The 12,355-nt window shown below is 38.4% G+C and overlaps 1 protein-coding gene across 1 annotated transcript in view; it reads left to right on the forward strand.

Annotated features, from left to right (window-relative positions):
- The window catches only part of LOC117993203 (cell adhesion molecule DSCAML1-like), a 228,525-nt gene extending 220,737 nt beyond the window's left edge, over positions 1-7,788 (forward strand). Inside the window, exons 5-7 of the mRNA XM_069506725.1 lie at positions 5,480-5,676; positions 6,788-6,933; positions 7,629-7,788. Coding sequence (XP_069362826.1) covers positions 5,480-5,676; positions 6,788-6,933; positions 7,629-7,690 — 405 coding nt within the window. The 3' untranslated portion in view covers positions 7,691-7,788. The remainder of the gene's footprint in view (positions 1-5,479; positions 5,677-6,787; positions 6,934-7,628) is intronic.
- Positions 7,789-12,355: the final 4,567 nt, after the last annotated feature.

Here is a 12,355-nt window from a genome sequence, read left to right on the forward strand (position 1 = left end):
ATGAAGTACCTACACAATCATCAATAATAAAAAAGAGGATTAAAGAAAGGTTAAACCAACATTGTTAGAAAAAATGGAGTTGGTACAAGAGGTGGAAAAATCAATCGGTCAAGTGCGAGTCAAATGCACACGAAGGGTTCCGTACTATCGTACAAGAAATAACACTTTTAAATTTTTGAAATTTTCATGGCAGCCGTTTTGAAATTTTTATTATTTGTTGTTATAGCGGCAAAAGAAAAGCACACTCTGTGAAAATTTTAACTTTCTAACTATCATGGTTTACGAGATACAACCCCCTGACAGACAAATAGACGGACGGACGGACGGACAGACAGACAGACAGACGGATGGACGGACAGCGGAGGCTTAGTGGTAGATCAGAGTGAACTAGAGTGAGAAACCCTCGGTTTGATCCTGTGAATCGACAATCTGTCAAACATTAGACTATGTCAAACACAAAGATACCTTTCTTCTTAACCAAGTCATTTCAAAGCCTACCTAGCGTCAAATATAGGCAGGTACAGTACAGAAAGTAATGTACATCGGCTTTTAGAATGAGTAAACTTTTAAACAAAATAAACTTTCGGCTTTGTAGAGCGTTGTCTCTGTCACTCATACCTACCTATGTGACGTTTTGTCGGTCTCAACGACAGAAACAATGCTCTACAAATCTGCTATATCCTTCTAATGGTCGATGTACATTACTTTCTGCCGCGTATTGTTTGACGCCTGCCAGGGGAAGGAAAACCTCGACGTTTCGTTAAAAGTTTCCTAACTGCCGTGAACTGCGATAGGGTTCCTTTGGCATCTTTCGGCTACGGAACCCAGAAAAAGATTAAAGAAAGGTTTATATTAAACCAACATTGTTAGAAAGGATGGAGTTGATACAACCCGGGGTAAAAAGCAGTCTGTTGATCCGGGGCAAATTGAAGAAAAACAGGAAAGCTTTCACGTTAACGAGTGGACTCGATCCGGGGAACAAAGCGAAATGTAAACGATCTTGAAGTACACAAACTGGTCAAGTCTGGGACAATGTTGTTGGAGGAAACAGATCTGGAGGGGATTTTTTGAGCGGAATAAAAATAAAATTATAATGCATAAATTTTAAGAAAGGACTCGCCATTTTATACCATTTTTATTCGTCCAGTACCCAAAGGATACAACGGAACCCTAATGATTTTGCTAGGCCGTGCCAGGCCCGAGCACGGCAACTTTTTATCCCGGAAAAGCAAAGAGATCCAACGGTATTTTTTAAAAACCTAAATCACGCGGTCGAAGTCGCGGGTATCATCTTGTATAAAATATTATAAATAACTATAACATTTACATTTTTATTCTTGAGAGATTGAAGCACAAAGCTTAGAATTTAATTTTATTTATCCGAACAACTTTTTAAATAGAAATCCAGATTTCTTAGTTGGATTTCTTTCGGATTTTATTTATCAATCTTGATAAAACAAACTCCTTCTTAGTATGAGCTAAGTACATTTATCTAAGAAGCAAAGCAAAAACATGTTACAAAAACAAAACGTAAATAAAAGGTCAAGGGCGAGTTGGAATCGCACACAAAGGGTTCCGTACTATCGTACAGGATGTACGGTCTAATACTTTTATGTGGAACACCGCAAGTTAATGACGGACTGCGTCATCTATTGTGTGATTAAGTAAATATATTTTTTTCATGTACACATTTTAATTTATTTTGTGATGTAACCACAAATTTACGGTTTTCGGTTTTTTCCCCTTTACTTGTGCTATAAGACCTACCTACCAACCAAATTTCATGATTCTAGGTTAACGTGAAGTACCCTAGGTGTAGGTTTTCTTGACAGACACAACAGACAGACGGATAGATAGACAAAGTAGTGATCCTATAAGGGTTCCTTTTTCCTTTTGAGGTACGGAACCCTAAAAATAAAACATAAATAAAAGAGTTCAAAAGAAAAATTTATCAATAAACGAGGGTTCAAAATATTGATAACATCATCTGTTGAAGATACAATAGTTACGGACAAGGAAAAAATCTGTCTGTTTATCCGGATTCCGGACAAATTGGAGAAGGAAAATAAAACCTTTCCGCTTCTAACGAGTGGACTCGATCCGAACAACAGAGCAATGTAAACAAGTAAACGATCGGGAAGAAGGAAAACTGGACCAGATTCAAATAATATTTTTTAAGGGCAACTACGTTTTAGAACGTTGATGCAAATGTAACAACCGAAGTCGCGAGTATTATTTAGTCTAGTCCGCGTGGACTACACAAATTTCAAACCCCTGTTTCACCCCCTTAGGGATTGAATTTTCAAAAATCCTTCCCTAGCGGATATCTACGTCATAATAATAGCTATCTGCACGTCTAATTTCAGCCCGATCCGTCCAGTAGTTTGATCTGTGTGTTGATAGATCAGTCAGTCACCTTTTCCTTTTATATATTTAGATATAGATAACTATTCACTTAATAAAAAACCCTGAATTCTCCCCAATATACCTACCTACGTGTATTTACTTAAACTAAAAGTTCTCAGACACTGCGCCAAAGTTCAATAAAACATACTCTATTTTGATCCTCCATCCTAATAATATTTCACAGTTGGCCAACTGCTCTGATTGAAGGATCCTTTCCTTATCTATTAGGCTCGAGACAGATGTAGGAGGCACCTATCCATATCTCACATATTCGAGACTAGCTGGTGCCCGCGACTTCGTACGCGTGGAATTAGGTTTGTTAAAAATTCCGTAGGAACTCTTTGATTTTCCGGGATAAAAAGTAGCCAATGTCACTCTCCACTTTTTATCTCGGGAAATCAAAGAGTTTTCGCGGAATTTTTGAAAACGGAAATCCATGCGTACGAAGTCGCGGGCATCAGCTAGTAAAGCATAATTTAAGAAGTTACAGATCTCCACAACATTATGCATAAGTATTTTTGTTTCCAACTGAGGATTTCCTGGGGACGAAGACTTCGGTTCTGTTCAGTTCAGTAGATATGGTAATGCCTACGGATTCATAAGGAGCGAGCTTCGGCGAGCTGATTGTTCATGAATTTTAAATACGTCGCTGTTTTTGTACAATTTAAGAGACGGGACTACTTTGGAATTTTCTAGGGTTCCATACCTCAATTGGAAAAACCGGCCAAGTGCGAGTCAGGCTCACGCAATGAGGCTTCCGTACTACAGTCGTATTTTTTCGACATTTTGCACGATAATTCAAAAACTATGATGCATAAAATTAAATAAAAATCTGTTTTAGAATCTACAGGTGAAGACCTTTCATATGATACCCCACTTGATATAGTTATCTCACTTCGAAAGTTGAAAATACTAATTATTGGTTCATGACAACAATTTAATTTTTTTTGTGTGATCTAACCCTAAATTCACGGTTTTCAGATTTTTCCCCAAATGTCAGCTATAAGATGTACCTACCTGCGAAATTTTATGATTCTAGGTCAATGGGAAGTACCCTGTAGGTTTCTTGACAGACAGACAACAAAGTGATCCTATAAGGGTTCCGGTTTTCCTTTTGAGGTACGGAACCCTAAAAATGGAACCCTGATAGGATCATTTCGTTGTCTGTCTGCCTGTCAAGACACTTTTTCTCTGAAACTCGTGCTCAAACCGACGATCCCTTGAAACTGTGAAAAAATAGAAATTCTATGTCAACGCAATCAAAAGATAATAATAATTATACCCGGTTGTACTGATTATAGTATTAAAAATCACATCATGCATTGCCAGACACTTAGTAATATCATGGCAACCACCTGCCAGACACCCTTAAAGTTTAAGGGTGTCTGGGAGGGGGTTGCCACGACACTGTGTTTGGCAATGCATGACGTAATTTCTAATAGGTACCATTCCGAAGAAACTATAAAAAAATTGGACTTTATAATTTGACGTAAGATTTTTTTACACCTTTATTATCTGTTATCTCCCAAAGCCACCATAACCCAAACAAGCGATTACAAACTTATATTTACAGTTGGAAATAATTTAAGCAACCAAGTAACCAAAAAACCAAATATTCTTCTAAAGTACGGAACCCTCGGTGCTTGAGTCCGCTCGCACTTAGCCAGTTTTTAGGGTTTCGTACCTCAAAAGGAAAAACGGAACCCTTATAGGATCACTTTGTTGTCTGTCTGTCTGTCTATCAAGAAACCTACAGGGTACTTCCCGTTGACCTAGAATCATGAAATTTCGCAGGTAGGTGGGTCTTATCTGGCCTTAGGTGAAAAATCTGAAAACCGTGAATTTAGGGTTAGATCACACAAAAAAAATTAAATTGTTGTCATGAATTAATAATAAGGTTTTTAATATTCGAAGTAAGATAACTATATCAAGTGGGGTATCATATGAAAGGGCTGTACTTGTGCATTCTAAAACAGATTTTTATTTATTTTTATGCATCATAGTTTTTGAATTATCGTGCAAAATGTCGAAAAAATACTGTAGTACGGAACCCTCAGTGTGCGAGCCTGACTCGCACTTGGCCGGGTTTTTACCTACCAAGTGGAACCATTTATGGAAAAAGTTTATCGGCTCTTTATCATTCAAAGCGTTCGGTCCGGGGTTCCGTGGTAGTTTTCATTTGGTGTAATTGGGAGAAGTCTTTGGAAAACTTGCGCGAAAGAAAATTTAAACTTTTATGTTGTTTTATTTTCTTTGACTCTCATTTTGATTCATAAAAACCGGCCAAGTGCGAGTCAGGCTCGCGCAACGAGGGTTCCGCACTACAGTCGTATTTTTTCGAAATTTTGCACGATAGGTAATTCAAAAACTATGATGCATAAAAATAAATAAAAATCTGTTTTAGAATGCACAGGTGAAGACCTTTTATATGATACCCCACTTGATATAATTATCTTACTTCGAAAATTGAAAATACTAATTATTATTTCATGACCACAATTTAATTTTTTTGTGTGATGTAACCACAAATTCACGGTTTTCAGATTATTTCGGACGGACGGACAGACAGACAGACAGACAGACAGACAGATAGACGGACAGACAACAAAGTGATCCTATAAGGGTTCCGTTTTTCTTTTGAGGTACGGAACCTTAAAAAATACTCTAGAGTCTGTACGGAAATAATATATCAAAAGAAAGTATGTCGTAACTGCCTCATCAGCCTCGTAGCTTTACTTTTAAGCTTACGTAATTATTTATTTATCACCACCATCATTGTATTGCAAATTCTTATTGACCATCAAAAAGTGTGGAATTTTTTATTCCCATCGAGTCACATCCAAAGTAACCGTGTGACTCGTTGGAAATTGTAACGGATGAAAAGGTTGCAACTAGTAACAGTGTGACTATAATTGGGAGAAAAATTTCGAGGAGTTCCCAACGAGTCACACTGTGCCATGATAATATGTTAAATAAAAAATTAAAGCGTGTCATTTGTTGTACGATGGTGCAGAACTACGCACTTGACTGGTTCTTTTAAACGTTTGGGTAAAATTTTTTTTTTTAACCACAGATAGCAGAGACAATATCCTGGCGGACGTCAGACCAGGACTTCAAGGAGCGCGGTGCCTTCAGCCAGATGGAGCTGACGATCCTGGAGGCGGAGCACTACAAGGTGGGGTTGACGTACACCAGCGCGAGCCTCAACAAGGTGTACCAGGACCACTACATCTACGACCGGGAGGTGGAGGACGACCGGGAAGTCGTTAGGTAAGAATTTCTAACAGTACCCGTAGTACAAGATTTTACGTCTCACCAAACCAAACCAAATTCGAGAGGCGAAATACTTCCGCGTTACAGTAAACTGGATCTTAAATGCCTTGTTTTAAAGCTCAAGTTTGTCTACACTTCTACAGCCAGCGCTCCAAGCGGAAACATTGCGAAATTAAAATCAGTGGCATTGAATATTTGACTTCAATTCAACGCTGTTTAGGTCCATTTTACTGTAACGCGGAAGTATTTCGATTCTCGAATTTGGTTTGGTTTGGTGAGACGTAAAATCTTGTACTACGGGTACTGACCTGCTTTAATCAGATGTGAAGTCACAACTATACTTCAATAGCCAGCTAACGAGTTGATTGCCTATCTGGAGTTTAAAATTACCTTATCGCTTATCCATCCATACTAATATTATAAATGCCAAAGTGTGCCAGTCTGACTGTCTGCTAGCCTTTCACGGTCCATCCACGGCCTTCCACGGTCGTGATTTTGACGACATTTGGTACAGAGATAGCTTATATCCCGAAGACGGCGATAAGCTACTCTATAGCCTGGCTTGGGAAATGCAAAGGTTCCCACGAGATCCACACGGACTGATTCGTGGGCATCATCTTGTTGTATGTTAGATGTACCTACTGTGAATAATACAGGGTGTAACCAGAACTCTAGCAAAAACGAAGACAGGTGATAGTACTGATGATTACTGGATAATACAAAACAAAACCCGAAAAAAAATAAGAATAAGAATAATTTATTTTGAATTTAGACACAAGAAACATAAAAAATATATCCTATATTTTGTAAGTTTACGATATATTGCAAATAAAACATCTGACTGATGCTAGAGGTCAACGAACGTTGCGTAAGAAGGTGACTCGGAGTCAATGCCGGGTCGTTGGTGGGGCATTGACCCGAGTTTTGCACGCTATACATTACGGGTTTGAAAAATACTAAATCACTAAAACTACAAAATGAGGCCAATGGTTATTGTTATTGCATTGTGTTTAGGTAGTTTAACAATAACGCTAAGTTTTTGCTCGCCTTCTGGTTACACCTTGTATATAAAACCAGTGGAATCAACTCGCACACTTCTGTTCTCCAGATACACGATGGTGCCACCTCCGAGTGGGCAGTTCGCGCTTGGCTGCGTGGCCACGATCTTCGACATCTACGCCCGCAAGAGTGAGCCTGCCTACATCAGGGAGGATGCCCCACACCCAGCCTCCGTTACTGGGGAAGATTCTTCCGGTGAGTTTATTCAGATATACGACGGTGCCACCTCGTGTCATCTAAAGTCACGAGGTTTGACAGTTCTAAATTAAATTAGTTTCGTCTGTTCTTTTCTTATTGAATTGGTAAGAAAAAGATGCAAATACTCTACAATTTAGTTGCGTTCAAAATCAGTACCAATGATTGGATGTGACCACATACCACGACCTATAGACGCCTAATACACGCCGGACACCCCCTATCGCCAAGCTTAGGCAGTTGCTTAGCATAAACGTCGGCCCACGCCCGTTCAGTACCCTCGTTACACACAATGTCTTAATTAGGTGACTTTTGAGTCCACCAATCACAACAAAGCATTCTCCCCTATCCCCCGCCAACATTTTACGATTTTGTTTTAATGCAAAACCTTGTATATGCGTACTAGTACTAGAGTACTAGAGTAACCGACATAGCTCAACGGGTTGCGAAGCTGAAGTGGCAATGGGCAGGGCACATAGTTCGTACAACCGACAGACGTTGGGGTCCCAAGGTGCTGGAATGGCGACCTCGCAACGGACGACATCAGACGAGTCGCAGGGAGCCGTGACCGTGGCGTGTGGAAGTCCCTACAAGAGACCTATGTCCAGCAGTGGACGTCCATTGGTTGAATGATGATGATGAGGTTGAGGTTGAATTGTCTGTGGATGTAAGTAAGATAAACCCGTTTGTTCCAGGCACAATGCTAAGCTACAGCATGTTGGTGACGGGCGTGGCGTGCGCCGCGCTCGCGTTATGATCACTTCGCCGCAGCATCCCGTAAGATCTTAAGGAAACTGAATGTTGTGATAGACATTAAGGGCCACCTGATATGAACCACGTTTATTTGTCAACTTACAAAGTCTTATATTCATCCATACTACTATATCTATATACAAAAGAAAAAGCTGACTGACTGACTGACTGATCTATCAACGCACAGCTCAAACTACTGGACGGATCGGGCTGAAGTTTGGCATGCAGCTATTATGACGTAGACATCCGCTAGGAAAAGATGTTTGAAAATTCAATCCCTAAGAGGTAACCTAATGAGGTTGCATTGGTGCATAATTAACATTTACGCACCAATGATTCGGTGCCATTTTGTTTGTTCAATAACCCTGTCCATACGAAGTAATAATATTATATAAGTCAATATTCTGTAGCCAATTTCGATAATGTTTCCTTCACTTTTGTTTAACTTGTGAGATGGTTGATGTATTTGGCAAATGTTTGTGGTTCCTTCATATTGGTCTTGCTAAAGTAATAATAAAATAGTTGATATAACGCGAAGTTTAACTCCTAACGCGCCATCTTAACCTTTTGTGTCAAATTTCATGTCAAAAGTACGATTGTAGTCCTTATTTTAAAGGTGAACTTTACTTTTGACATAGCAGTTGACCGATAGAGTTAAAATGGCGCGTGAGGAGTCATTATTTACGGACTATACGTACAGTCGGCAACCAAAAGTTTATACGTAAAAAATAAACAAGCAATTTTGGTTTTTTATTGTCATGTAAATAAATGACTAGTCCGTACAAAATGAGTTCTCATGCGCCATTTTAACTCTATGTGCTAACTGTCATGTCAAAAATATATGGTTCACCTTTAAAATAAGTACCTACTGAAGTGAGAAATCGTACTTTTGTCAAGACAGTTGACACATAAAGTTAAAATGGCACGCGAGAACTCATTTTGTACGCATTATAAATGACGATAGCGTCAATTTGATTGATAGTATTATTATTAATTATGTTAAGAGCTGTGCCGCCGAGAGTACTAGCTATAAGTTATATATAATACTTATTTCCATGTTAAAAATACTATATGTGAATATGTAAATAAATTTAATAGTTACTTAAATCTTGTTTTATTTCTTATCTTTATTAGGGCACTATAACGTCAAAGGAATTTTTGATTTTCTAATCTTTGTATTTTAGTCATTGATGTATTGCTGAAGATGATGGTAAGTACCTAATATGAATTATAATATACAAGCTTGTTTCCGCGACTTCGTCCGCGTGGACTACACAAATTTCAAACCCCTATTTTACCCCTTTGGAGTGAAATTTTCAAAAATCCTTTCATAACGGATGTCTACGTCATAATAGAAAGAAAGCAAGAAAAAACGTTTATTTTTGAAAGCTATATGCATGCCAAATTTCAGTCTGATCTGTCCAGCAGTTTGAACTGTGCCTTGATAGATCAGTCATCTGTCATTCAGTCAGTCAGTCAGCTTTTCCTTTCGTATATTTAGATTTAAGTGGTGATACCCCGGACCGGCGAATAAATAAAAATCATGATTTTTAAAAAATATTCTTTTTAATAATGAATTCTAGCCCCACAAACTACCGCTATATAAAAAAAACACTTATATTTATTACTACAGTCCAAGACCTTATTGCAATGAAAAACCTAAATAAAGTTATAGTTCATTCTATTAAAGTGGATGATTAATTCAAGTCAAGTCTAGCTGTACTACCGCAAGTCTCATAAAAACCCTTGATGACTCCAGATTTAGAGATTGTAAAATCTACTTTAGATTTCTCAATTTAAGCTTTCCGAGAGTACCTAACGTGAAATCCGGGAAAATCCTTTGAGTCCTCGCCATTTTAGCTTTGATAATGAACTGTATATCAAAGACACGGATATCCCGGGGAGGGTGAAATATTCTGAACTGACTCAACTCATAAAAATGTAAAGTAGAATCTAGACTTTCCGCTGAGCTGTCTTCGTGACCTGCGGGTGGTTCGAGGATAGGAACCGAATGTTTATTTAAAGGATATGGTGTATTAAGCACTGAATAAAGTCTCTACCTCTAAAAAGACTGCATCGATAAATTTTATTAGGAAATTCTAAAAATATCATAAATCTCTAAAGGTAACTCAAGTGATCAATCGGAGAATGTGGCTAATTCCATTGTACACAATCTTCTAAATATATAAAAGTAAAAGGTGACTGACTGACTGACTGACTGACTGACTGACTGACTGACTGGCTGATCTATCAACGCACAGCTCAAACTACTGGACGGATTGGGCTGAAATTTGGCATGCAGATAGCTATTATGACGTAGGCATCCGCTAAGAAAGGATTTTTGAAAATTCAACCCCTAAGGGGGTGAAATAGGGCTTTGAAATTTCTGTAGTCCACGCGGACGAAGTCGCGAGCATAAGCTAGTCTAAACTAAAATGGCACGTCTAAATCTAATGCTATCCCTTTTAATAATGTTGCTTGCGGAAAATGCTGGCACTAAATTTAGACCTGTTAATTTAGTTTACTTAGAGATTGTGTACAAGAGAATCGGCCCCAGTGTCCGAATACTTAATTAATTTTTATTAGTCGGAGTATGTCCGAATAGTTTAATTTTTTTGGGTACGGAACCCTAAAAAATTCCTAATTTCCCCTGCCCGGAAATCGAACCCGGAACTTTCCACGAATAAAGAAAGACCACAGCGCTCACCACTGCGCCATGCCAGGGAGATCGAGCCGAGTAGGTACGAGTGTGAAATTATAGAAGAGAGCACACTCATAAAAATGTAAAGCAGAATCTAGATTTTCCGGCTGAGCTGTCCGCACTAACCTGAGCACACGGACAGAATGCTTATGTAAAAGATATCCTGTATCAAGCACTGAATATAGTGAGAGAGGAAGCGGATTCTGATGATGACTTTTATGAGTTTGTAGGTAAAATCCATAGTCTAAATATATAATATATTCTTTCTATAGTTATAATGAATTTCTACTTGGGAAGATCCAAGACTAAATTGTTTACTTAACATTTATTTTGTTTTATGTTATATATATATTTTTTTTTAAATCTATTTTTGAAACAAGAATATTATTAAATATTAAGAAAAATAATTGAAATTATTGTAATTGACGTATAATGTGTATTTATGAATAAATTACTATGACTATGACTATAAAACGAAAAGGTGACTGACTGACTGACTGACTGACTGACTGATCTATCAACGCACAGCTCAAACTACTGGACGGATTGGGCTGAAATTTGGCATGCAGATAGCTATTTTGACGTAGGCATCCGCTAAGAAAGGATTTTTGAAAATTCAACCCCTAAGGGGGTGAAATAGGGGTTTGAAATTTGTGAAGTCCACGCGGACGAAGTCGCGGGGATAAGCTAGTCTAAATATATAAAACGAAAAGGTAACTGACTGACTGACTGACTCACTGATCTATCAACGCACAGCTCAAACTACTGGACGGATCGGGCTGAAGTTTCGAATGCAGATAGCTAGTATGACGTAGACATCCGCTAAGAAAGGATTTTTGAAAATTCAATTCCTAAGGGGGTAAAATAGGGGTTCGAACTTGTGTAGCCCACGCGGACGGAGTTGCGGGCATAAGCTAGTAATATTATAAATGCTAAAGTGTGTATGTCTGTCTGTCTGTCTGCTAGCTTTTCACGGCCCAACAGTTTAACCCATTTGAATGTTTGGTACTGGTTACATCCCGGGGAAGGACACAGGCTACTTTTTATCATAAAATCAAAGAGTTCCCACAGGATTTCAAAAACATAGATATAGAACCACACGAACGAAGCCACGGGCATGATCTAGTAAATAAATAAAATGTTTATACTGTCTTATACTTAATGATAAAATTAACAATAAATACAATTAATGTAATAGGTATAGAGAAAGAACAAACGAAAACAAAACTCGGATTGCTCGTGCATGTGAAAAAGAAAAAAAAAAAAAAACGGGTGGAATTGAGAACCACCTCCTTTTTGGAAGTCGGTTAAAAATAAAATATATTGAGGAAATTATCTTTCGAAATCTACTGAGTTACTGACAAGTTTCCAAAACTTGAAAAGCTTAAAGTGTGGAGATGATAGAGTCACGAACTCGGCTCAATCTCGCCGATAGCCGGTATCGCTGTGTTTGTCTGTTTGTTTGGCGCCGTGCCAGCCGCCCCCGCACTAATGGACCCCTCTCCAGATATTGAGTTTGTTCTGGGTATTACGTCGAGTTGCTTCAAGGGGTTGGTGATATAACTGGAAAATTAATAAAGTATCCTACTAGGTACTTACCTACTTTCCATTGAGAGCCGTGATAGTCTAGTGGCTAAGTGACGATATATATTGCAAATAAGACGCTAGAGGTCAACGAACGTTGCGTAAGTAGGCCACTCGGAGTCAATGCCGCGTCGTAGGCAAGGCATTGACCCGAGTTTTACACGTTAAAAATTGCTGGTTTGAAAAATACTAAATCACTAAAACCACAAAAATGGGGCAAATGTTTATTGTTAATGGATTGTGTTTAGGACTTAGGTAGTACCTATAACAATAACACTAAGTTTTTGCTAGCGTTCTGGTTACAGCCTGTATATTCTGTGCCCATCGGTAGACATTGCCAAAATCAAATATTTACTGTATCGTTTTAAAACATCCGCACCCAAG

This window comes from Maniola hyperantus, chromosome 23, assembly GCF_902806685.2.
Source record: "Maniola hyperantus chromosome 23, iAphHyp1.2, whole genome shotgun sequence".
NCBI lineage: Eukaryota > Metazoa > Arthropoda > Insecta > Lepidoptera > Nymphalidae > Maniola > Maniola hyperantus.